The sequence below is a fragment of the Lissotriton vulgaris genome, chromosome 7 (assembly GCF_964263255.1).
Source record: "Lissotriton vulgaris chromosome 7, aLisVul1.2, whole genome shotgun sequence".
In the NCBI taxonomy this organism is placed as follows: domain Eukaryota; kingdom Metazoa; phylum Chordata; class Amphibia; order Caudata; family Salamandridae; genus Lissotriton; species Lissotriton vulgaris.
This window is the reverse complement of record NC_141695.1, coordinates 338,511,121-338,538,324: the sequence shown is the minus strand read 5'-3', so window position 1 is coordinate 338,538,324 and position 27,204 is coordinate 338,511,121. Positions and strand designations below refer to the sequence as shown.

Sequence of the window (27,204 nt, the reverse complement as noted above, 5' to 3'; positions counted from 1 at the left end):
TAGTGGCAGAGAGGCCAAAAGGTATAGGAAACCACTGAACACCGATTATTGCTATATTTTACTAATACCCCCCGACTCGGAACCACCTCTAGTTGTGATCTCTCCCTTCCCTAGCGACTGTCGACTGTTTCAGTGCTCCCGGTGCAAGTACCGCATCCTTGCGCTTCCTGGCCATTCCTTTCGCCCCTAAACAGGCTTTTTCCCTCTCAGGCTTTCCCTTCTCCTCACCTAAGTCACAGGAATACCTTAAACGTGTACGGATCACCTTTTTTCACTGTATCAGCAGATTTTATAACCAGCATTGGCGAAGCCAATATGTCTCGCCTTTGCAAGAACCATTGCCTTCGGAAAAGTGTTTTAGCCATGTTGTCTTCCAGTGTGGCAGCTGTTCAGCATGGCTAAAAGTTAGTGGTGTGGAGTTGGGTGGGGTAGTGTGGAATGGAGTATATTGGCATGGAGTAGGGCTAGAGGGGGTGGATTGGGGTAGATTGGAGTGGGGGAGTTGGGTAGATTATCGTGGTAGATTGGAGTGGGATAGATTGATTTGGGGTAGATTAGGGTGGAGAGGGGTAGATTAGGGTGGAGAGGGGTAGATTAGGGTGAAGAGGTGTATATTAAACTGGAACGGGGTAGACTGGATTGGAGTGGAATGGAGCATTGGCAAAGAATGCTGAAGTGAAATAAAGATTGGTTTCTCTGTACAACGGATCCATGAGATTAAGAATCTGTATGCGTTTGAGATTTAAAATGACCCCTGATTCATTGCTTGCAAGCTGTTCCTTAAGATACAACAGCCACATTGCATTATGTGAGGAGAAGGAAATACTCCTCTGGGTGAAGCCCAATCCCATTCTGTGTATATTTTAAGAAATTGGTGACATTGGGCGTTGCAGACAGCGACTCTCTTATGTCAGAATTCTAAAAGGTGGGTAGATTTGCAGTACTGCAATGTTAATATTTTTCTACTCAGAATCTATTAAGCCTCTGATAACCGATCTCCGATATTTAATAGTACCCTGCATGATCACAATTTAATGGATTTATTTATGTTTGATTTGTTGAGTACAAACTTGTTCTAACCATTTTAGAGCCCTGTGCAATTAGCATAAAAAAGTTAAACGGAAACAACAGTCAACAACACAAATTTGTCTACATTAGTTTCTGTTCTTTCAGGCACATGCATCAACCATTTTTGTGAGCGCAAACGGTGCGACTTGCAAAAATCGGGCAATTGCCCCCGCAAAAAGGGCTTCTGTGATGCATCAAACTGTAAGACTCTCGCAATTTAAGAAATCTCAATTTATTGCGATTTCCTAAATTTTTATTGCATTTAAGGAATGGCAAATTGCGATTCCTTAAATGGAATGCATCAGGAAATCGCAAATAGCGATTTTGGAAATAGATGTCGCAAATTACCCTCAATTTGAACTTGATGGTAATTTGCAAAAACTTTGAAAAATGTACTAAAGTGCATTTTTCAAAGTTGTAGGTTACACACACACATGCCCTTGGGGCATGTGTGTGTGCGCAACATGTGTGCACAGATCAATTTCAGGGGTGCAAAAGGGTGTCCTTTTGACACCCTTGCAACTTTGAAATTGCATGCGCAATTTGTGAGTACCTATTGGGTACTCGCAAATTGCGCATGCAATTTCCCATTCATTCCTATGGGCCTGTTGGCCTATAGGAATGAATGGGAAGGGATTCCTTAATTGCGACTCGCAATTTGCGAGTCGCAATTAAGGAATGTTTGGGAATCGATAATTTTATAGCGATTTCTACATGCATAGGCTTTTGCAAATCCTTAATTGCGATTCCTTAATAATCGCAATTAAGGAATCGCAACAGCCTACATTGATGCATGTGCCCCTTAGTCCTCGCTTGTTTGCATTCAGTTACTTATGGCTGTAGAACATTTTAAGTGCGACATGGCAGTAGTAGTGATCTGCATCTGCTGTCTCTATGCAGTGTATAGTGTTATTAGGGCACAGATGAAATGATATATATCTAAGGGGCTAGTGCAAAATAAGGCTGGACGGCTAAATCAAGTGACTGTGGAACCTGCTGCCGGTGCGTCAGGCCGATATGCTGATTAATGGAAAGCATGAGATCCTGCCAGAGTCTAAGTTACATTAGTGATCTGAAAGGTGTCGAATGTCCAGGTCAGCTCAGGGATGTGCATTTTCCTCTTTGTCATAAACCTGTGTTTTTCAGTGTAAAAAAAAAACCTGATTGTGGCCTGCTCTCCCTAAGAGTAAAGTGCCTGCTATAGCATAACTTCAGAAGTTTGACAAACTTAGATGTTTCTTTTCTGACAGTACGTGCAATTATGCTAATTTACCACCATTGAGACGAGAAGTTACCTCTGGCCTAAAGCGATGTGTATCAATCGCATACAGGCTAGGTAACTAGGTCAAAATTGGTCCCTAGGTTGTGATGATAAAATGAGGTCAGTCGGGAATTGTTATAAAATAAATTTATAGATTTTTGTCTAGCATCTCATTCATGTTTTGTGAACTGGGGTGATTGGGGAAACTATAAGGTCAATGCACACCCTTTCATAAAGAGAGGTCATTTTTTTCAAGGCAAACTTAAGTATATTTCCAGGGAGCGGGATTGAGTGGGGAGACGTGCTCTCACCACGCGTGTTCTCGTAGCCATGTTTACAGGTACAAATGGGACATGAACTTCCAATTAGAAGAGCAGGAGAGTGAATCCTTTGTGACTCGCTCCTACACTTGCTGCCTCATGTGGGAGAGTAGCCCAAATTAGAAAATCTTAAACTCACATGCAACAAGTTGGTAGATTTTTCCTGTTACTGCCAAATTTAGGAAGAATTAAGTGAACATTCTCTGTCGTACAAATGACCCCTTACCAGCTCGCCTCGTAGAACTAATGATAGCTTCCAAAGTCAGGATGCCTGCCGAACATACTCAGGCATCAGCACTGCTGGGCCCTATGTTTTACTGCGGAGTCATTGGATTGGTCCTATCGTTGAACACCAAGTGGCTAGAAGGCAGCAAGAACAGTAATAGGTGGTTACAGATGTTCAGTCCGCTACTGACGGATTAGAGCACCACCGTGCCCATCACACCAGAACACTTCTTACCTAGATGAAACTGTAATTTAGCATCCTTCCACCCAAGCACACCCCATAATGCACCATCCTTGACGTCCGCTGATGAGATTTAGTGTTAAATCGAGTGTGAAGCGTTGTATACATGCAACTACAATACAATAACTAAACATTGGTGCATTTCAAAGCAGACGTTATATTAAATATAGGCAGGACACGATTATACGTCTAGTTCCTGAAGGAGAGTTCTGTAGAATGTTTTATGGTATCTGTGTTAAATGAAACACTGCATTTTCATTACATTTTAATCATGAGATAATACTCTCCAATGAAGGAGATTTTCTGAGTCCTAAAGACACTTTGCCTTAGACCTCGACCTAACTAATACTCCAGTATCATGAAGAGAAATCTTTTGTGGAAGTAACATATTTTTTGGTGAAATTTGTCAGAAACGAGATTTAAACATTTCATATTTTATTTGGATTTCAAATAAAGAACCCACTTCCTAGCGGGATTTATCCTGAAGAGTGGTCCCTCGTGCTTCCTGAATGCGTTATGTTTCGTGGGGGTAAAGTTTTCTGGTTGCAGTTAGTTGCCATAGTTCGAGTGTGAAGGAGAGTGGATTAAAGACAACCTTAGTGTGCGGTGCGCTCGTTTCACTGTGGGCTCGCACCTCATACAGTGTCCTCCAGGCTCCTGCATCAGCAGTATTCATGCTTTGGTCTGGGCCAGCATTTCCAGGAGCTCATAAATCTACATGGACAACCTGTGCATGATTCGTGGAAATAAACTGTTTTCAAGGTTGCTAAGTTATAAAATAAATCACTGAGGGAAAATCAAGGATGTAAGTAACACTAATATGTCAAAAGATTTGTAGGCAAAACTCTTGATGGTAGTGACATTTGAATGATGGAGAGAGTCTTACACCTAGCTGAGATGGCTGTCTTTTACATTCTTGTTTAAAGTGAATTGCTGTGCCGTCAGTTCTTGAAATGGAATAGAAGTGCAGGTACCTCTGGTCATAAGAGAAGCTGTTTTCTGCTAAGAATTGCTGGTACTCTGCCCATTTAAAGCGCTGGGCACCGCCTCTTTTGTGCATAAGAGAGTTAATGTGCCAAGCTTACACCGCTACGCTTTGTAACATGATGCATAGAAAGGGACAAACACATTTGATGTAGAATGTCACCTTCTGCCAGATGCCCTATTCCTTTAGCACAAATACAGTATTTTTGGGAAAGTGCTAGCACACCAAAAGTAATCAGTGAAGAGATGTCTGTAATCGTGTCACATGTTGCACACATTTAGCATGTCGCACACAGGTGAAAAGCATGTAGAGTCTGGCATGCACTTGTACACTCCTAAAGCAAGGAGTAAACAAGTAGGTACAAGCAGGACCCTACCTCTTCCCCCATCCTGACATTTTGTGACTGATTCTCAAAAGCCGTAATATTTTGGACTCCTGCTTGAGCTGCTGCGTCTATTAAATTTGAATTGAATTTAAAAACATTTGTAAAGCGCACTTTTACCTAGCGTTTCATGGCGCTAAATGAATTTATTGGGTGTTACATAGTGTGGATTATCACTTTTTGCTAGGGTGGTAAAACACTTTACAGGTACTTTGTATTTAGATCAATTTCTGGGGAAACTAACAAAACATGGCTGTTGTGTTTGTAGCAATTAGAATCGTAGTCCTATTTTGGGCATAGCTTCTAGGTGTCGCTCCAGTCAGACACTTAACTAGTGATCACGTTTGGGCTACCTTTTATGAGACAACAACCCTTCTCCATTGAACTGACGGAGTGGAGATTTCTTGCGGTAACACAAAGATAAAACTGCTTGACATACCACAGGGCAGTTATCAACAGGACAAGCCCAGCTGTCACTTGCATATGAGAATTGCAGACACAAACGCACTGCTAAAGAAGAGCGCTGCAGAGTGTGCAGACAGGTTGCAGCTTAAGTCCTGCAGGACTTGCAATCTCTTCCGGCTGCTGCTTACTGCTGCCTTTTGGAGCCATCACGAAAGGGATGAGCCCAAGAGAGCTGCAGAGAGAGAAAGAGTGACCTGCCAGGGCTTCCAACAGAGGGAGACAACTCCTAGGCAACACTGGAGCAGGAAGCAGAAATGTAAGCCGAGATCTCAAACAGCCTGTGATGCTAATCACCATTGGCTCCACTTGGAGGACACGTCCACAGCTGAAGCAACTGAAAAAGGACACTGTCATTTTAAGGCATTCTTAGCAAAATGCAAACAGGGAGAAAAGTAAACAGGCGCCCTCTGAAAACACCATCTGACAATTGATCTTGGTCTTTGAATGCTCAGCAAATGTGATGAGATAACAAAATTGACAGGCCTATTTACAAAAACGCAAATGAGCTGAGAGCAGGTGAAAACAGGACCAATCATGTCAATTGCTTTTCAAAAAAGAAAAAAGGAGTTCTTAACAGATGCTAAAATAGTGACCCGTGTATTGATATAGTGCTTGATCCCTGCTCTTAGGGACTGCTAAACACAGGAAGAGGCATGACATGGATACAGTGGGACATAGAATAGAAGAGAGACAATGGAGCCAGCAAATTGGAAACCTATTGGTGGGGTGAAGCCCACAAAGTGTATATATAGCATGTCTTGTAGAGACAGCGCAAGCTCTGTCTAGCTGAGACCTAAAAAGCACTTAAGAGTTCTCTAAAGTATTTCAGCCCTTTATAAGTGAACCAGTTATATTGCACAGACACTCTTTTATGGCACTGAGAGATTACATGATGTGGGAAGGATCACAGGATGTTGAGCTGAATGAGAACTTTAAGCCGGTTCCCCATTCCTGCAGTTTTTATGTTATTTCTCATCTTTGTTATTGTTATACGCAAAATGTACAAAAAACATTGACAATATATTTCGCATAGGCGAAAGCTTTTGGCTTTTCTAATGCTTGTTCTTTACTATTGCATATAATACGATCTTGAAGTACATACCTTCAGCATGTGCGCTGTAGAAAAACTTCTCCAACATTTGATTTTACTAAAATGTCCATGTAGAATAGTAACCCTGGCCATCCAAAGGGTGACCATAACCGACTTTCCTCTTAGTTTACTATTGGCATTGTATTGTAATTGTATTTATAAAGTGCTTACTACCCCTGACGAGGCGTCTGAGCGATTTTTCGGCCAGTAGCACGCCACTCCGGAAACCAAAAGGATTACTGGTGAATTAGTATAGGGAGATATGAAATTAATTTGAGCAGTGAACATGTGAGTTTGTTTGGATTGAAAAGGATAGTGGAGAGATAGAAGAGAGAAGTGTCTAGAAAGTTGTGTTTTTTTGGAGCTCGAGCAGTAGGAGGAGGCTTGGGATGAGTAAAAGGGAGGTGGGGGAGAGTCCGATGGAAGGGTTTTGAAAGGCTTGTTTGAGGGGTCTGAATAGTAAAAGAGGTATGAGATGATGCGAAGAGGGGTAGAGGAGGGAAGAGTCTAGACAGGGTTATTTTGGGGATCAGAGTAGTAGAATGGGGTTTGGGATGAGTCAGAGTGGAGGTAGAGCATATGTAGAGAGGTAAAAGGTGAGCTATATATGTAGATTTAAGTTGTATTTAAAAAAAACTCCATCTTTCAAGTGTTGGTGTACTTTGTTAATTTGTTTTTATAATTTTATTTGCAATTCAATAGTGAAGCAATTGTAGATAGCTATGATAAAAGATTTACCTATTTATGCAGTCATCTATATACATGTTAAACATAGAATAATACAACCATAAGTAATACATACATTTGTTAAACAGAACTAACAAATATCTATATATTTATCAATGTAAGTATTATACATGTTTATACAAAGCAAAACATGTATGTAGGTACACATCTATAGTCCAAATAAATGCTTATATACAGAGGGATGTGGTGTATATTTATGTTGGAGTATGGTGGTTATGTGGGGAAGCCCCAACTCTTGAGTAGTCTTCTGAAGGTCTTTTGTTTGGGGGTAAAGAGTTCCATAGTTAGGCTGCTTGAAAAGAGAAGGATGTGCCAGCTATGGTGGGATTTTGAGACAAGGTACCAATCTAGAGCAGAGGTTCCTTTGCTGAATGTATTTGGTGATTTTATTCCTGATGAGCAGTCCTGTTACATGTATCGCCTTGTGAGTGATGCAAAGCAGCTTAAATGTGGATCTCCAGGCAGGGGAAATGTGGGCTTGTGGCTTTATATGTAAGAGTAGTCTAACAGCAGAGTTCTGAATCTGTTGTAGTCTTTTCATAATTAGTAAAGATGGTCCGTGGTAGAGGTTATTGGAGTAATCGAGTTTAGACAGAATAAAAGAGATAGTAGCCTCGATCTTGGGTGGTAATCCCAGGTGGTGGAAGATGCGTTGCAGAGTTTTTATGGTAATGAATCTTGATCTTGCTATTTTGTCCACTTGGGCATTCGTTGGTAGCTTGGAGTCCATGGTAATTCCGAGGTTTCTTACTTCCTTTGATACTTTAGGTGATGTTCCCAGATCATCAGTCCAGGCACCGAGTGGGTCATAATTTTTCCAATCGCCACATGTGAGTATTTCTGTTTTGGAAGCATTCAGTTTGAGATGGCTCCATGTCATCCACTGATCAACGGTTCTGAGACAGCTGACAATTTGTGAGTTTCCAATGTCTTTGAGGCTTTCCAGTTTAAGGAGTATTTGTGTGCCATCTGCGTAGTTATAGCATGTGAGGTAAAATTAATTGATCAGTGCCGGTAATTAGTTCATGTAAATGTTGAAAAGCATGGGTGAGCCTTGAGGGACCCCTGCTGTTGTTTGGATGAGAAAGGGGGAGGGTATGAATGTCGGGAGTTCTGTTTTGAAGGTAGGATATAATCCAGTCGAGAGCCATCCCCTCTATGCCTGCTTCGTAGAGCCTTTGTATTAGAGTGTCATGGTCAACCTTCTCAAGAGGTCCAAGAGTAGTAGTGCAGCAACCCTGTTCCAGTCAAATGTTTTCTTATGGTCATCTCAGATGGCAATGAGGGCAGATTCTTTGCCTCTTACTGGACCGAATCCTGTCTGGAAGTCTGAAATTATCTTCAATGAATTGTGACATATGGGCAAATTCTGCTGTATCAGTTTTTCCAGGAAAGGTCCATTTGTAATTAGTCTGTAGTTTTTTGGGTTAAGCGGGTCCAGGTTTTATTTCTTCAGTAATGGACGTATGTATGACTTTTTTAGATCTTCTTACTTGTGTGGCAGCAGAGGCAGTTAGAAGAATTGAATTGCTTGCTTTAACCAGGTCAATACATTTGTGTTACATTTGAAATTGAGAGGCTGGGTTAGTGTACTGTTGGAGGTCTTTTTGGAAAAGGGTCAGTCCTTGTGGTTTTTCTTTGTTTTGAAAATGAGTCCAACATATCAGCTTTGGTAGTGTAATGATTTTCCAGTTTGTCTGTGAATTCTTGAGCAATGAGATGAGCTCCATATAGCCAATTTGGTTTACGAAATTCAGTGAAAATTGTATAGAATTCTTTATTTGCACATTTAGCTTTTTGAATTCTGTCCAACTAGTAGTTTTTTGTAGCTTTTTTGATTGCGGACTTGTGTAATTTTTTAAGTTTCTGTAGTTGAATTTTGTCTTGATTGGTGTTTGTTTTGAGCCAGGTACGTTGTAGCTTTCTAATTTGCTATTTTATCTTTTGTCTCTGTATTTCACCAAGGTGCCTGTTTTCTTTTGATGTGGTGTTCTTAGTGGTATTAGGATAACAAATGCTTCCCGTAGCCCCTCCTAGTTTTTGACTACATTTATTGTCTAGATCTCTACTGGATGTTAGTTATGTTTCTAAGTGTTCAAAATGTAAGTTTGTTCCACGGTCGATAGGTGGATGCATGTAAGGTTGTTTTAGTTTCTGTTTTATGTTGGAAAGCAAGCAAATGGTGATTTGACCATGCGACTGGAGTCATTGTTTGAAATGTAACTAGTTCTGCCTTTGCAAAAAATTACATCTAGGATGTGTCCAGCGATGTGTGTGGATTTGTGGATGATCTGATGTAGGTAGGTTCAGTGAGTCTAGGCCAGTGATTGTTTTTGGATGGAGCATATTGGATTTGTCAAACCAAAATGTTTAGGTCACCCAGAATGCATATGTTGGAGAGTAGTGTTATCAGGTTTGAAACTGTGTCTAGAAGTGTTTCTGGTAATATTGCTTTGCTTGGTAGAGGTCCATAAAAAAGCAGGAAGTTGCAGGAGGAAAATGGTGCAGGGTTGCATCTGGTGAAGAGGGCCTCACAACCTTGTATGGGGATGTCGTCAGCTTAAGTCTTCTTTAATGTTTGCTTTAATACAACAGCTAGGCCACCTCCTCTTTTGCCTATATTATTTTGCGTGGTACTTTGAGAGCCTAGATGAACAGCTGCAGGCAACACTGGAGCTATGTCATCTCCCACCCATAATTCTGTTATGAAGAGTAAGTCAGGTTGTGTGTCAGTGAGAAGGTCGTAGATGTGATACTTGTTTTTTAGAGCGACCAAGCATTTATTAGTAGGCAGTTTAGAGGATGTGCTTTGGTGATGGTGTGACTTTGTTTTGCAGAAGAGTGAGCAGTATTTTGTGGGCTTGTAGTAGGTGTGTACTTAGTGCTGGTATTAGCCGTTTGAGGATAGCAATAGTGTAGCTTTATCATGTTCCTTGTCCGGCAGTCTAAGAAGGCATTTTGATGGGTCTGCTTGTGTAGGGTGGTGGAGATGGTGGTTGAGAGTGAGTTGATGAGCTGTGTTTTTGTAGAGTAGCCATGTTGTGCAGTAGACGTGGAGATGCGAAGTTGTGAAGAGTGGCATGATTATTTTGTTTGCGTCTGTTTAGGGTAGAAGTTGTATGAGTTAAGGGTGGTGGTGCAGCATGTTGGTCATGTTGTAAGGTTCTAAATGTCCAGTGGATGAGAGGCGATTAAGTGTTGCTGTATATGTTAGGTGTGGGGGTAAGAGGGAAAGCTTGGCAATGGAGTTAGTTTAGGGTGAATATTATTTGTTTCGTGAGGAAGGTGGGAGTGGGTGTATGTTTCTAGTTTGTGACCGAAAGTGTAAGAGGTGTGTGGAATATTGTTGTGCTGGTGTGTGTGTTTCGTTTTTTGTGGAGTACTGAGAGGAGTTGATGTATTCGTTTTTTGAGAAGAAATTGTATGTAAATTATTGTCGGTGAGTGGAAGCTGCAAGGTAACGGGTGGTGATGTGTTTTAAAAAAGTATATGTGATGTGCGGGAGGGGATGAACAAGAACTAAGAGTGTTTGTGTTACGTTTGATTGCTAAAAGAGGTAATATATGTGGTGCATCAGAGTGTAATAGTTGTGTGGTTGCGCTTTTGTGGTAAAAAGAAGAGGAGGGTGTTGGTGCATGAAAAGATCAAAAGCTGAGTATAGGTTTGTTGGTGACAGAAAAGGGTCTGTTAGAGTAATTAGATCAGGGAGAGTGTCTGGATGTGATATGGTTAAGTATGGTGTGGATTTGGGTTGTTTTTGTGATGTGGATTGGTTAGTTGGATAGGATAGAGTGGTGTTTTGTGTGCCAGTGAAGGTGCAAATGTGTTGTAGTTGGGGCATAAGGATGTAAAGGTGTGGTTTGTGGGGTTTTGAAGTGGATGCTCAGACATTGAAATGTGTGTAGGGTTGGTATGTTGTAAATGAGTATAGTACATTTGCTATGAGTGTGTTAATCTTGATGTGGATGTGGTAGGGTGGGTGTTGGTGAATGGGAAAATGGGCAGCATTTCTAGCCCTAGGTCTGACCTTTTCGGAACAGGCTGCTGCCTTTGTCCTCTCTGGCATTAGGTGAGATGCCCAGGCTGAGATGCCCTGAACCCTGTTCTTAAATAGCCCGAGTTGTCAGGTGACCCCTTCAGCCAATGGGAACCCTAGCCTATCATAACTCTAGCCCTAGGACCAATAGGAGACCAGACCCTTACAACCAATCACAGTCCTAGTCCTAGCAGCCAATTAGAAACTAAAGCCTAAACCCATGGTCCAATAGAAAGCCTAGCCCCAGGAACCAATCAAAAACCCTAGACCTATCCGCCAATCAGAACACTAACCCTAAGCACTATGTCCAATAGAATCACTAACCCATGGACCTATTGGTATTGTAGATCTATCAGCCAATCGGAACACTAACCCTAAGCCCACTAGAAACACCAGGTACAGTGGCCAAACAGAGCACAGAGCTAACGTCCAATAGCAGCTTATATAAGGGGGCATGTAACCTCAAGCTCAGCCTGCTGGGCAGAGGGCTGGGAGCTGCTCCTCGATTCAGACTCTCCTTCGAGACGGACAGGCTCAAGCCACTCTGCATGAATATTTCAAAATTCATGTTTGAAAACTATTCCTTGGGGAAAAAAGCGTGCACTGAGTTAGTCTGGTGTACTACTAGGATGAAACAGTTCTGCATGTGAATAAAATACATTTTTGAAAAGACTTTTTCATATTTTACACATTTGTTGCAGAATGGCCTTAAAAATGAAGGTGGCAGGTGGCCCAAAAGTTGACTGTGCAGGACACCCTAGTTTTCTGGCTTTCTGGCTTTCTTTCACGTTGATTAACTTGTAAACAAATGCTTTCCCATTTTGAAAAGAGGGACGCATGCATAGGTCAGCAGTGCGCTTGCGGCTCCCAGGCGTTAGATCTACAGGGACGTTATAGTATAGATTATAAAGCAGCGATGGCTTCTGTGCAGCATAGCTGCAAGTAAAAAAAAACACAAAAAAATACTGACTGTCATAGAATCTTTTCTTTACTTTCAGCCATTTGCAACTTGCCTAAAAACATTGGCAAAGCCAATAGCTCTCCCATAGGCAAGACCAATTGGCTTAGCCAATGCTCTTCTTTGTTTCGGTCTCCTCAGTTGCGCCTCCCACTCCCATTGCCCCATTCCCTCACTGTTTTCACTTCTTCCTCACATGTTTCTTCAGCTGCTTCCCTATTACCCTATTCAAGGTCCTTTTTAAATAAAATGAGGTGGAGGGGCGGTTTTCCCTTTTGTGTTTTTTCCTGCAGCTACGGTTTGCTTCAGAGCTGCTTTGTTTTTACAAAGCCCTTTAGCACAGGTTTGCCTCCAGTTTATTTAATTTATTACTCCAAGTGCTTTGAACAGGTAAATAAAAAATAAAAATCATGTCCCCCATTAAGTCGTCCTGCTGGGACACCAATGCGTCATGACTCGTATCTGCAGGTACATATCGCCACTCTTTTTTCACATCATCAGCAGAAAACATTGGCAAAGCTAATAGGTCGAAAAGGTGAAACTTGTTGGCCTTGTCAGTGCTTATGTTTCTGGCTGATAAAACCAATGTTTTCTCTTTCAGATTCCATTCCGTAGTCCACACACTTCTGATCTTCTGTTGCTTTTGCTTTCTTTGCAGAGGGAGAGACCATGGACACCTCCTGATGACTAGCAAAATCTGGAATACGGTCTACATCTCCATCCTCGGAGGGTTACAAACGTTAGTTATCCACCTTAAAGGTGTGGCTGGAGGATCAGGTCTGCCTGAAGTTCTGGTCCCAGGATCCTCTGTCTGCCGCCTTGGTTGCAGGATACAGTCTCAGTACAAGACTGTGGTTCGCAAGAGCAGTCTGTATCTAAAGCCCTTGCCTGCAGAATGCTACCTGTCGCTATTTGCTACATTTTGTAAAATAAAGTTTTTTCAAAATATCAAATGCCGATTTTCACTTCTTACTGTATACGTAAGCTAATTATAATAATGTTCATTTAATCATCCAATTATGTGAGTTGGCCAAATGAGCTGGAGACAAGGCCCCATATTACCTAGGACTACGCCCCATATTACCTCAAAGCCACAGCTTTCTTGTTTGGTATGCTCACTAAAATCAGCTAAAGCTTTTGTCAAACCTCTGGACTGCAACCTTCCAATGGGAAAAAATAGTTGTCCGTTGAACTTCATTCAAAATATTTTATTTGAATTGTTCTGGTTTCGCTCTCTGCCCACTAGTGGTTGTTCTCCCAAGACTGGCAATGTAAGTGGTAACTCGTGGTCTCTGCTAAAAGTCAATAGACCCTCACACTTAAAATATAAAGTAGAATAACTGGTCCCTTCATGTACGTACAATTTCTATTTTATTTTCTAAAAGCCCAATAATTTTGTACTTATTGTAGAATGTGAGCAGAGATCAGCGAACAAAGCTGCCTTCTGTGTCCCTTGTAAGTTGCTCATAGACTAGTTTTTAATTGCTGTTTGGTACTCTACTCTTACTGTAAAATAGGCAGGCAGGCCACTGTTTGTTATCCTAAGCCGTGATCTCCATAAGTCCAGTGATATGTAGAAGGCATTCTGGAATGTATATGTACAGAACCTCCATTAAACATACAGGCAGACCAAATTTTACAATTTCACATAAAATTATCAGCCAAGAAGAATAAACAAGATGCGGACCAAACCTGGGTCAATGACACGAGCCTTGACTGCACTGAACTTCAACTTTCACCAAATGCCAAGTCATTTGGATTCACTCTAGACACCAGCTTCACCCACAAGAAACACATTTCCACAAAATAACTACAGAACTGCTGTTGAAGCCCTTGTACACTAGCTTCTGGATGGTGGTAATTCTCAACTCCATGGCCGCCTAGGCTCAACACTCGCATCCCTTAAACATCCTACTTGTCACAGCACATCTAATTTTTTCCACCTGAGTTTTTATATAGCGCAAACTAGACCCAAAAGTATCGGGCGCTTTGCATGAGCACCAATTGTGTTACATAAGGACACATTCTTTTTTTTTTTTGTTAGGCACAGGGAGATTAGGTAATTTGCCCAGAACCACAGGATGTTGAGAGTTGTTGCCGAGACTCTAACCTAGTTCCAATGATTTGAGGTCAACAGTTCTAGCCGTTAGGCCACATCCTCTCCTCTCATTTAGGGCCTTAAGCATTAAGAGTGCATCACACCATCCTGCTGTAACTCCATTGGCTCCCCTTGCCTGCCCACGCAATCTTTAAAATCTGCTGCATCATTTATTACGCCTTCCCGACCATCACCCGCACTTATTTAGTAGACAAAGCTCACAGTCTTTGACTATGTACAACGCTCTGCTCCCTTTTGGCTAAGTTCACACTATAGAAACACCTCAAACATATATACATACATTGCAAATAAACTGTACTATGTCATTTAAGTGTGAGGGCCTCCGGAAAGCATGCAGGCACACCAAATTTGAGTGATGTACAGGATGTAGGTAACCGCATGCTTGAGTCATGAGCGATATATGGCTGGAGGTAGACCATGTTTGGTTAGTGCATTTTTGTAAATTCTGTAGAAGTAGAGCCACAGGCCATCTACTTACCCCCTTTACGCGCTGCAGACTGCAAACACTTCCAGGGAGACTGCGTCACAACAATCAAAGCCTCCTCTTTCTTCCATATCCAGAGGCAAACCGTTTCTGTTGGAATTTCTCATGGTCTAACCACATAAATGCTACATGCTGCTAGAGTCACATTTGCCTTTAGAAAAGTCATAGGTCTTTTAAGTGTGTACAAGATTGTTCTAGTTGGCGTATGCTGACAAGGAGGACGACCAGATTTGTTTCCCCATTTTAATTTTTTTATTTTCAGTAGCTACAGCACTATAATAGCGATTTCTAAATCCATGTACACTTGTGCAACTTTGGCAAGGAAATATGTTTTTAGTACATTAAAATTCAAACATGAAAGGGCTTGTGGGTTTTTGGTTGCTATGGGTTTATATTCGGCAACACTACAAACACGGACTCTGCATGGCGTGCTTAAATGGTTTCAAAGTGCTGCAGAGGTGGGGTGTGCGACGGGAGGACTTATAGATTTGTTTGACTGCTGGCTTCGAAACAAGAGCAAGCAGCTGTTCGCCCTAAGTTTGTGTTTAGTGGCTATTGCTAAAGATCCCCGTAAAGCGACTTAGAGGATGGGGAATGAGAGGTAGGCGAGGCCGTGGCAGAACATATGGCTCAGTAGATCATGTATTCCGGAGGGTTATGGGTTTTTTAGCTTCCCTTATTTCTCTGGTAGTCCGATTTGCTTACACAACGTATTTATCACCTCTAAAATGAAGACTGGTAACTGCGACTGAGGGCACCACCATGGCTGCCATTTTATACGTCACTAGCCTACATCTTGGAGAAGGCCTTTCCCCTTGGCTTTTAGGGACCACAAGATGGGTTCCACCGCTAGATAGATATAAAACCAACTTTGAAAATAGTCGTAGACCGTCGGTTTGGCAAGACAGTAGAATGTACTCACTCTTAACCACTAAAAAACTAATTTATTTAGGGTCGGAATTCCTTTGTACGAGGTGGTGATGACAGGGAAATGGCCAGTCCTTGATGTGATACTACACACTAAGCCTGGTGCATGTCATGTGATTTCCCATGGCCACTAACTATTTAAGTGTACACATTATGACATTCTGTTCCCCCTGGAGAGGTGTGCATGCATACTCTGCAGCTATAAGTTTATCACATGCCATTCCTCTGTAAAACCTGACCAACTTTGACTTCCTACATGATTTCATGGACAATGGGGTAATGAGGTAGTTAGCAGGACGTATTTTATTTACCATTTAAATATTTTGAGCTCCATCTTTTATTTTCGTTCACAGAGCAGATGCAATGATCTGCTTTGGTTGCTCTAGTCTAAAGTTGGATTTGCCTTAAGCGGAATGTGAAAATCTTGAATTCTTTCCAGGCCTAGCAGCTTTGTCTAGTCACTCCGATGCTGGGACATCTCCCTGTTTCCCAACAGACCAGTCTGGCGTGCTAACCGTGCCTGCAAGTGCCTTCTTGGAAGGCATCCAACATTCTGTACACACCTTAAACGTTTATGAGATACTATAACAATTTAATTAGTTCAGGCTATTGTGACATACTACTTACTAATTAATTATGGATGTTTAAATAAATGGAAACTTTTAGTATCTGCTCCCTTTGTTGACTGGAATGCTCGTGATGAGACTGTGGTTTATCTGTGGTTTGATGTTCTTTCCTGAAGCCTGGAACCCAGATGACTTCAGCATCTCAAGGGGATTTGAACACTTAATCCAGCCTTGAACTGCTCTCTTCCTCACACTTATGAGTCTACTTTTTGAGAATTAAGTGCAGGACCGTTGACATCTTTTTGGTGGTTTCTGCGAAGCCAGCTCGAGGGTGTCTTATGTAGGGTCTACCTGGTCCTGGGTTAAAGTCTAGCCACTCACGAGTTTCTACGGGCACATTGACTCGCACTGCTCCAGTGTTTATGTTGTACATAAATTCTACGCCCCTCTTTCTGAGTCGTATGATTTTAACAGGTTTTATTTTTTTTACCCCAGAAACTCCCCATCAGTTTCCCACCTTTTTTGTTTATAACATATGTTTTTTTTACCCATGTCCATTTCTACACAAAAAGAAAATCCGGGCAAGATATTAATCTCACAGGACAAGAGATGCATTTCATCAGTTTCGATTTTTGGGCTGGCTTCTTGGCACTGCACGCATAGATTGATGTATCAAACTCCCTTGTATTAGTGCTGTTTTCCCTTTGGGCAGGCCCCCTCCATTCAGAATAAGTATTTCTGGGAACGGCAGCTCTCTTGGTCCTGGGTCCCAGGACCCCTCGGTCCACACATAGCTATGCTCTGAATATCCTCTGCCACCTGGTGGGCCAAGGGCCCTTCTCCAGCAGTCTTTAGGAAGGGACGGGACCCGGCTATGGAGAATTTGAGGCGTTTCCAACAGTCTTTTTAATTTCTTCAATGTGTGGCCAGAGTGCAAGGAATGCAGAATAACATGTGCCAAGGAGGCAAAGCCATTGTGGGAGCTATCGACCCATGAGGTCTCACTGCTGGCACGGACTGGCAGTGATCTGTTGTAATGCCAGCTCAGGGGGCAGTCCAGGCTAGGCAGAGGTGGACATCTGGACAGTAAATCTCTGCAGCGAATCTGCTAGCTGAAGTCACCAGTGGCATTTTCTTTCCATTATAACAATCTATCAAGCACTTCAGGGCTTTTTAAGATGCACACCTTTTTAAAGGGGCCTTTGGCACTCAGTGGCCGGGTGCAGAGAACCCTGACATTCAATTGCATGTTGTTGCGCTCCAACTAAACTAAAGCTATCTCATATGCATAGGTATTTGAGGGGAGGGCAAAGTTCTTGTCAGCAATACGAGCACAGAACAGTCCAGGAGAATTACGCTCATGCAAGCTGAGATCCCTTATACTACAGCTAGCTTGCTTTCTAAACATTCAAGAACGTTGAAAACCTAGTCAGTGCAACTTGTCTTTAGCTTTATTATTGCCCTTCAATTTAAACAGTCTTTTCGACGGTTTTCTTGGATACTCCCTGTAAATTACCTTTGTATTAACTCCCATGGAAATCTGTAAAGCTATTTTGTGCTTTTCCCCCCTGTAATTTTACCTTTGTATTAACTCCCATGGAAATCTGTAAAGCTACTTTTTGCTTTTCTCAGGTCCCGGCAGCGGGCTGTGTGACACTGCCCATTACCTCAATTCCGTGGCTCCGGGTTCTTCCGCCTTCACACACAGGGCCGCACTCTTGAGTGCCAGCATCCATATTGGTCGCAGTTTATGCTCGTGTACAACGTGCTATTGATGGAAGAATTGTTTGAATTAAACGCAACCACCTGAGTTGGCTCAAGACCAGCCACAAGCTAATCACGCGAGGCCAGCCATATGTAAATCAGTCTCGGTCCTCCTCCAATAGGACCTGTCCGGTTAGAACTGCCGTGTCAGGACCCCTCCAGACCGGATCCAGCCTGCTTAGGCCTCGCCGCTGACGTACAGCGTTCTGTGGCACAGTGCACAAACCAGTAGCGTAACACCTCACCCCGCCACTCCCGCAGTGCAGGTGGGCCCCCAAAGGTAGAGGGACCCCCCTCTGTTCGGAGAGTTCCTGATTGAGTCCAAAGGGGGCTCCTCCATGTACCTTATATGGGGGATGGGGGCGCACTCTTCTTTGCGCAAGAAGGAACCAGGGAAGGAGTTACGGGGCTCACTTGTGGCCCGAATGCCGCTACTATGTAGACTTCACATTGAGACCCGGGCTGATGTCTGGTCCTTGGCCATTCTACTTGTAAACCAGACCAGTTTTCAGTTTTAGTCAATGACATAATGCAAAATGATGAGCACCCTCCCCCCTGCGACTGCAGCGAGTGGCCCCTCTGAGTCACATATCCCATAGAGATGCATAGTCCTGGGCTGAAAGACCAGCGCCCCGCCGGCACTGCAGGGGCTCGAGTTAGCTCCTGTTTTTGATCTGTCTGGTCCCCGTGTTCTGATCTGTCCGTGGGAACGAGGCCAGGCTGCGAAACACGAGCCTCCTTCCCCCTCTTAATCTCGTTCCCTGTTTTACATTCTCTCTGGCTGCTCCCAGGCCCTGCCCATGTAGACACAGCTGTACAATCCAGTTCCCTCTCTGGTCCCAGGCCCTGCCTCCGGGCAAGCAAGGCATGTGCGTGCCAAATGCTGGTGTTTGGTCCCATGCCCTGCCCCTGAAGAAGTAAACAAGGTCAGGGTGAAAATTCAGGCCCTTTCTGCACTGATGCACCAGCTCTGCCTCTGTACATCCTAGGCCTCTTGTTCTGGATGTGTAGGGCTTTCTGTTCAAGAATCTTCCCCTACGCATGCATGGAAGGCAAGACCACAAACACTGCTTCCTACTGCACTTCTCTACAGTGCCCTCCCTCTTCTGTACATACAAAGCCAGACTCCAAATGCAGGCCATTTCTACACCCCCTACAATGCCTGCTTCCCATGAGAACTACATAGGCTACACAACACTACTAAGGCTACAGATCCAGACCCTTTTCTTTCTGCACTCATATGTAGTGCCTGCTGCCTCTATGCACGACAGAGTCTACACTACACTACTGAGGCTCCAGGCCCTTTTCTGTCTGCACTCCTATGTAGTGCCTGCTGCCTCTGAGCACTACACAGGCTACACTACACTACTGAGGCTCCAGGCCCTTTTCTGTCTGCACTCCTATGTAGTGCCTGCTGCCTCTGAGCACTACAGAGGCTACACTACACTACTGAGGTTCCAGGCCCTTTTCTGTCTGCACTCCTATGTAGTGCCTGCTGCCTCTGAGCACTACACAGGCTACACTACACTACTGAGGTTCCAGGCCCTTTTCTGTCTGCACTCCTATGTAGTGCCTGCTGCCTCTGAGCACTACACAGGCTACACTACTGAGGCTCCAGACCCCCTTCTTACTGCACTAATCTGTAATGCCTGCTGTCTCTGCAATGCAGAGGTTACACTACACTACTGAGGCTGCAGATCCAGACCCTTTTCTTTCTGCACTCATATGTAGTGTCTGCTGCCTCTGTACACTACACTACACCACTAAGGCTACAAATCCAGACCCTTATGTTTCTGCACTCATCTGCAGTGCCTGCGACTTCTGAGCACTACCGGTGTGACACTGCACCACTGAGACTGAGAATCCAGTCTCCTCCACTACTCTACAGCGCCTGCTGCCTCCGAGCACACAACTCCAGGCTACGCATTCAGACCCTTTCCTTTCTGCACTCTTCATGCCTGCTTCTTCTGAGCACTACAGAGGCTACACTGCACTACACGGCTGAGGCTTTCCCTAATGATGTACATACACGCCCAGTCTCCAAATCTCAGGCTGCGTGTCATAGATAATCAGGGACATGGGCGAGCTGGGGTCAGGCCCAGGGCGTCAGTATTCGGAGGGTCGCAACAGGGAGCTGCCTGGCTTAATGTACTGCAAACAGCAGCTCCTAGAACCAACCTGGTCTCAATCTGTCCTGTTAAAGACTTTGTAATCAGACCTTAATGGACGTCCGCGTAATTGTTAGCCCCCCATCAACCCCCTGCCCTCATCCCAGCTTCCTCACACCTCCTGCGTCACACCGCAGCGACCCGACAGCAAACACCACAATTTGTTTACGCCCAGGGCACTGTCCCGGTCAATCCGATTTAGGGTCGGCCCTGATTTACATATGAATTTGAGGCTTCTGGTCCCAGATGCTACCCCTCTATATCTCAATACTTTCAGGCTTCAGATCCAGCCACTGTTTCTGCACTCATCTGAAGGCGCAGCTTCTGCGAGAACAGTAACAGGTTGCAAATGCCAGGCTCTTGTCCCAGGCTCTGCCTCTGCCTGGACATATTAAAGCCAGGAATTGAATCCAAGGTGGCTGTCCACAAGTCCTGTTTCTACACGTATAAACCTCCTGTGTTTGTTTCAGGTTCCCATACCTAGAGACGCATGTTCTCGGGCCTGTCACGCGAACTGCGCGAGGCTGCTGCATACCAGACGCCATATTGTCTTTCAGTGCTCATTGCCTTTGGTTCGAGGACCTCACCTCTGCAGTGTTACCTCCGAGTGTGGAACAAAAACCTGACCGTCCGAGCAACCTTTGTATGGCATGAGAAATTAATTTTCGAAATCGTGCACAATTCTGCTAGATTCTATAACTTGATTGATCGCAGGCCTCATTTTTTGCTTGCCCCAGAGTGAAGTGTTGAACCTGTTCTCAGAGAAAGAGCGGTCCAGTGGAGCCCTCTCGCATCAGAACAAGCTTTATGTTGTAGTTTTAAACGTTGGGACTCATCTTGGGGATTCCTGTCCTGCATTGGTTTTAGTTTCGCTTAGTACATAACTACACCCACTACAGAAAACTACGTGGAACCTGCGAATCACCAGTTTGGATCCCAATGAGAAATATCTGCCTTTGATTCTCCATGGGGTCGATGAAATGAGCACCATTGAATAACGAGGAACAGAGTTATGGCATTTTATTAATCTTTACTGTTATATAGAACGTCTCAGTGTCACTTTTTTTGGGGTATGTCAGAGTGCCTCGCGACCCTGGGGAAGGAGAGATGAGGAGTAAATAAGGAGAGCAGGGGAGGAGTGGACAGAAGGGTGAGTTTAAGGCATAGACAATGAGAGTTGGGTAGGAGATCTAAACGCGCTTCACAAAGCTGGAGTGAGCAGGGCCCAAGGAGGGAGCGGGAAAGGTGTAGTTAACAATGTGGAGTATGGAAGAAGAGGATAAGAGTGGGTGGGATTAAACAGGCACAGGAGAGATTACAGACGGAGGGGGGAGTGAAGCTGTTTTGGTGCATTTAATCAAAATGTTGCCTCTATTGACTTGGAGTCTACCGTGAAGAGCAGACCTTGAAAGCAAAGTTTATGGCTGGAAGAAAAATTAAGGGATGATGCTTCACAAGAATTAAGGACCTGGTTAGGAGTTAGAAGTCAAGGATAAGGAGCAAGGTTGACCAACCATACCAGTTGGCCTTGCCGCTGCTCTGCTACCACCTTCTCTCCCAACAGGCCTACAGGCAGGCCCTGCGTTCTTCTTTGCACCAAGGATACATTTTCCTGCAGAGTTTGCACTGTGGCCTCCAGGAGCATAACCCATCATTTTCCTTTGGTTCTTTAGAAAGTTGCAAATGAGATACGTCCTTGGGCCTGCACCGTATGATAATTGTGATTGTAAAGGCAAATAAGCTGTCAGGATGCGCACTGCTAGCGCTTAATGACTAGCTTACAGCATGGTAGTGTCTTAACCATTGGTACTACATTGCAGTATGAGCTGACACCTGGTGTCTAGTCATATAATTGCAGTGTGTATTGGGCATTGTTGCACAGTTACAACATTGCTGCAAATTCTGCCCCTGGTGTCAAGTCAAGGTGGTGCATTGTGTGTTGGCCATTGATGTCGAGTTGTTATACCCCATTTGAAACCTTCCTTGGTGCAGTAAATTAGCAGGGCATCCCTATGTATGCAATTATAGAACTGTGTGGCACTTAACTCTTGGCACAGTACACTTGCACCCTGAAACCCTCGTCTCTAGACCTTTTTCAGAAGCTGCCAATCCCACTCCAAGATGTCCTAGGTGATTATATGCTGATAGTGCTCCCCAGACCGTGATTTTAGAAAGTGTGCATGTGTGTTATAAGCAGGGTGTGGGGTTAGAATGAAAGACAGGCTTTTAGCAGTGTGTGTAGCACAGATTTAAACATATATGGGTTGCCGATTCAACTTCAAGTTGGAGGTGCCTTGCCCCAAGTCCAGCAGAGATGGTTCTGGATGGCAGGTGGTGGTGGGACTATAGAAAGCCTCTACTGGCAGAGCAAAACTCTGGTCCAATGCTCTGCACGGTGCAGTCACTGTAGTCCATCTTGCACATGTTGCAGTCGCAGCTGAGGGCCACGGGGTAGGTGATGAAGGGGTCCACGCCAGGAGGGCAGTTGGGGAGCTTGATGGTGTCGTAGCGAATCTCCTTGTAGGTGCAGACCTTCTGACTGTTGGTGGACAGGGCATGTTTGTAGACTAGCTCCTGAGGAGAGAGAGAGAGAGAGAACAGTTTAGGATGGTCGTTTACTTGCTCAAGAAGCTTTGACCACATTATGTAGATTTTGTGGCGCTTTCGTAAGCCCATGCATGTTTGCAAAATATTTGTACTAACTTGCCAGTTCAAAAACGATATATATTGTACGAGCCTGTGCGATCGCACCAGAGCAGTCTTTGCAAATGTCGGTCCACAACTCCACTAGTGCAGTGTGTGTTACCTTGAGCCTGAGGGGTGGTGGGGGATCCACAATTAGTGTCTGGATCATTGTAGGAAAGGGCACTTGCTCACTGGTAGTCCCCTGTGTTATTGCATACCTTGAGGCTCACTCTGGTCTGCCTCAGAAAGACGGCTGCCTTACCACTTACATTGCAGGCCACTCGGCACCTCACTAGAGTAAACCACTATCTGCGCTCCCAGGCTTTTCACCGTTTCAGGATTTTCCAATCGACCACTTTCTAACCTGAGAAACAGCAAACCTTGAAACTTACCTGAAGAACACACTTAAGAAAAACAGGCAGTATTATAGCCCCTGAATGTTGAGAGCTCCACTGAAGACAATGGAGTGGCTCAAAGTCAGTAATGACTGGCAAAGAACATCTGCTCCAACATTCTGAAGTTCGTTTTTCTGGTTCTCCCTTTTTAAAATGGAACATTCTACCCCCCCATGCATACAATAGCCCTTCTGTCTCAGGCTATAATGGTTGTTAAAGACCCTCGCCCTTTTTATAGGCTCTCGTCTGCAGCTGTGGCCCCAGTTGAGGTTCTGAGATTTTAACAATCGTTATTGCCCTCAGCAGCGGGCTTAATATCCTAATCATTTAGCTTTGCAAACAATAGAAGGGTTCATTAATATTGAGTTATAAGAGCCCAGAAACAACTTGTTAAAGTACAATCATTGTCAACTGTAGCAAACACTCGCAGGAAAAAGGGGCTTTGCTCCTCGTATCAAAAGCGCGCTCGATTTACTATATTTCATCCTAAAATGTGTCTAATGTCCTAGCTATTGCTACCGTAGTCCAACGGCAGCTTGTGGGATAGCCTTTCACAGTTACTGATTATGCTTTGGCGTTGAAGCATCACTACGTGACACCCATTGCCATATTACACTACGTGACACCCATTGCCATATTACACTACGTGACACCTATTGCCATATTACACTACGTGACACCCATTGCCATATTACACTACGTGACACCTATTGCCATATTACACTACGTGACACCCATTGCCATATTACACTACGTGACACCCATTGCCATATTACACTACGTGACACCCATTGCCATATTACACTACGTGACACCCATTGCCATATTACACTACGTGACACCCATTGCCATATTACACTGCGTGACACCCATTGCCATATTACACTACGTGACACCTATTGCCATATTACACTACGTGACACCTATTGCCATATTACACTACGTGACACCCATTGCCATATTACACTACGTGACACCCATTGCCATATTACACTACGTGACACCCATTGCTATATTACACTACGTGACACCCATTGCTATATTACACTACGTGACACCCATTGCCATATTACACTACGTGACACCCATTGCCATATTACCGGAATGGTACCTCTAGCTTGCAGACAAAGGACACACTTCCGTTCACACAGTGCATCAAGCCGTAGGACCTCACGGTGCAGACATGACCCACTGATCTTCTTGAATGTACACTCATGTTGCCTTAATGTGACTTGACAGACCTTGCTGTCCTGTTACTAACCAAGACGCGACTGCCAATGAAAAAGCCCTCTTGAAATTTCGACTTTCCTTCGCACCCCAAGAGGCACGTACTAGGATTGGACAACATTCTTCCTGGCAAACATTTCAGAAATGTAAATGTTTCATTTGTTTATTTGCTTTTACAAATATTTTTTCATAATGTTCTTTATATATAAAATTGTTGCTGCAAAAGTGTCTTTAGTAGCTTTTTCTTTTACTTAATTGTATAAGGCTTGTAAAACGATATTCCCTGACAGATTAGCTTGAAAAAAATGTGGGTAGATTATTTGCAATGTAATATGAATGCTTTCTAGGAAATATCTCTTGAATGGGGGGGGGGGGGTGGAAAGTGCGTTATTCTCAAATCGCATACCTTTAAGCTCCACATAAGGCAGGCAGAGAAAAGGACTCTGAGATCAAACCAAATCGTAAATTTGTCTTCTTTTTATTCTATGTATTTCTCGCCTCTGGATGTTTGTGGGGATCCATGCTGTATGTACAGTTTCCCCATTTCTCCTGCATAATGTAGTGGAGACCGATGAACAGAACTGTGAGTTTTGGGGGGACTGTGATTTGTCTGCTGTCTGTGTGTAAAGCTTGTTCAATGGCTGTCTTTAACCCGTCCGTTCTCAATGTTAGCTGAAAAATAAACTCTAATCTTGTGCAAGGAAAAGTAATTAAAGTCATCCCCCTTTTGAAATCTAGTACAGGGTAAAATTATAAAGGCAATTAACGCCAAACAAAATAATCAGAGCAAAGCAATCAATGTAATCCCAGTTGTAAGTAAAAGCAAATGTCGTCCAGCAATCTCCTGTAATCTGATCTTGAAATTTTTTCAAGGTAATCTCCTTCCTCAATCCGGTAATCTATTGCGCTGTGGCAGGAGAAGGTGCAGTTCGGATTACTTCTAGCTGGCAGGTTACTTGAGATCTTATGTGGTTCCCGCTCTAGAGACCGATTGAGCTTCTCTGGGGTTGAGGTGAGTAGAGCAGAGTTAAACTGAACTGAAGAGAGCGGTGTGTTCACAACTGTGGGTACCAGAGCCCACAAAAGCTTGTAGGAGTCTGAGGAGTGCAGTGGAGCTCAATGCAGTATGGAGACATTTTTAGAGAGCTCAGACTAGGAAAACGATTGGAGAGTTGGCGGGCAGGTGGCACTGAAGAATCGGAACTGTGCTTTTCTGCTAATCTTGGACCCAGCTTGCTTAGAATACATTTTGCACCCCTAATCTGGTGCATTATTTTTATGCAGATGTTAAATGTTTTAATTATCTAAACAATTTATAAACATTTGGCCATTGCATATTTGGGCTATTAAGCCTCCAATCATTTATGGTTGATACAGATTCTTGTCTGTATCACATTTTAAAACAAAAGAGCTATTTTAGAGAGTGGCGTAGAGGGTACTACAAACTGAAGGCCGCCTGTTTAATTTACAGCTAATAGCCCGGGAGAGACACCTGAACTTGGAAAAAGCACCCTTGAAAACCAGACATTATTTTGATGATTTAAAGCTTCTTTTCGAAGTTTCAGCTCCCTAGATCACATGCAAAACATTAGCAGACTTTCCTGCAGGGAATCCATTGACCAGAAGATCCTCCATGAGGTCCGGTTTACACTGACCAGCGTATATGAGCACTTACTTTGAAAACAATTCGAAGACTGGTGTTTAGACATTCTTTTAGCTGGCTGCCCCAGTCAATTGGTGTCTCCTATATACTTTTGCATCCTGATGACGACCCGTTTTAAATAATCCAACCCAGGGGTCGTAACATCAACAGAAAGAACATGTGGACTGTTCTTCAAGATATTGATGGTGGATATCGGCACTCACTCATCGGGGTTTGATCTCGAACACTCTATAATTCCTATCAGCCACATGTATATATTTCTGTACATAGCACCTATGTACTTTCTGCACTTATTGTCACTTTCACTGCGCCATCACCCCCTTTTTTGGAGCACCTTATGTTTTTTTTAGAAAAAATGTGTTATTTCGCATTGTAACGAATTTAAACAAAAGTTCCTCAAACCAGAGCAGTAACAAATGAAATCAATATATAACTTTGAGTTATTTGTGTTAGTTGTTTGTACCCCCTTCTTGACACTTTGCTGTGTAAGTCAAGGGGTATACTTCCCCCATAGGGGCCACCTTTTTGCTATTAATTATCCAGCCCTGGTCCCTGGGTTACCCCTTTTGTTTCAGTGATTTATAGTTGGGCAGAACTTAAGTATGTCAGCAACGGAGACTAATCAATCTCGGTCGCTGACCTACTCCTCCAACAACCTGATGGAGTAAGGGACCTCAGAGGTTTGTATGTGTCAAAAGGAGGGGAGGAAGTGGATCAGGTGAATATCCAAGGGCTCAGATTACCATTCACGGAAAATAGAGAATGGAAGGTCCAGCCATAGTCAGAGCCTCAAGGGACAGTGACAAGCAAAGACAGACTCAGCTGTTCCTAAAGGACAGAAGAAGAAGGAAAAGAGCGGTCACAGGGAGGGCAGAGGTAGTGCTCAGTGGAGGGCTACCCTGGGTATCCAATTAGTTGGATTTAATGGCCTCACACACCCTTGCGAGTGTCATGCTTCATGATTGGCGTTTGCTCCTCGTTGGGCAGGCGGTGCAATGCCCAACGGGCTCACCTCAAAGAGGGGCTCTTTGGCGGAGATCTTTTTTCCAACTGCCTATGGGTGAAGTGAGGGTGAGGGGCCAGGAAGGAAGGGATAGTGTAGATAAGTGGATTAAAATGTGGCACAAGGTACCGGAGATCAATTTATTCTGGTGGTCCCCTGCCACAAGTAAAAACAGTGGGGAGCCTATGATCGCAGGAAATTAGGATTCCACGTCACGATCCAGGACTACATTACATATCGTGAGGTCAACATGTTTCTCGCCTTTGCACACTGGCTGCGATTCTTCAGGACCTAGTTAGTTACATCTATCTCTAGCAAAACATGACCTAGTTAAGTGTCAGTTAATATTTTACAGTTGTACTACCTGTATGGGACAGCTCTTGCCTAGGGGAGACAAAAGAGATCGTTACCATAGTTCAGTGACA

At 43.7% G+C, this 27,204-nt stretch overlaps 2 protein-coding genes across 3 annotated transcripts in view; one reads left to right on the top strand and one right to left on the bottom strand.

Annotated features, from left to right (window-relative positions):
- RUVBL2 (RuvB like AAA ATPase 2) overlaps positions 1–12,731 on the top strand; it is a 169,498-nt gene extending 156,767 nt beyond the window's left edge. Inside the window, exons 15-16 of one of the 2 annotated variants that reach the window (XM_086930198.1) lie at positions 7,553–7,614; positions 12,437–12,731. In XM_086930198.1, the coding sequence (XP_086786324.1) occupies positions 7,553–7,596 (44 nt within the window). In that variant the 3' untranslated portion in view covers positions 7,597–7,614; positions 12,437–12,731. The remainder of the gene's footprint in view (positions 1–7,552; positions 7,615–12,436) is intronic. The other variant, XM_086930199.1, reaches the window with a different exon arrangement.
- Positions 12,732–22,149: 9,418 nt separating this feature from the next.
- LOC147701521 (lutropin subunit beta-like) overlaps positions 22,150–27,204 on the bottom strand; it is a 36,083-nt gene continuing 31,028 nt past the window's right edge. The window contains exon 2 of the mRNA XM_086928668.1: positions 22,150–22,380. Within this exon, the coding sequence (XP_086784794.1) occupies positions 22,150–22,380 (231 nt within the window). The remainder of the gene's footprint in view (positions 22,381–27,204) is intronic.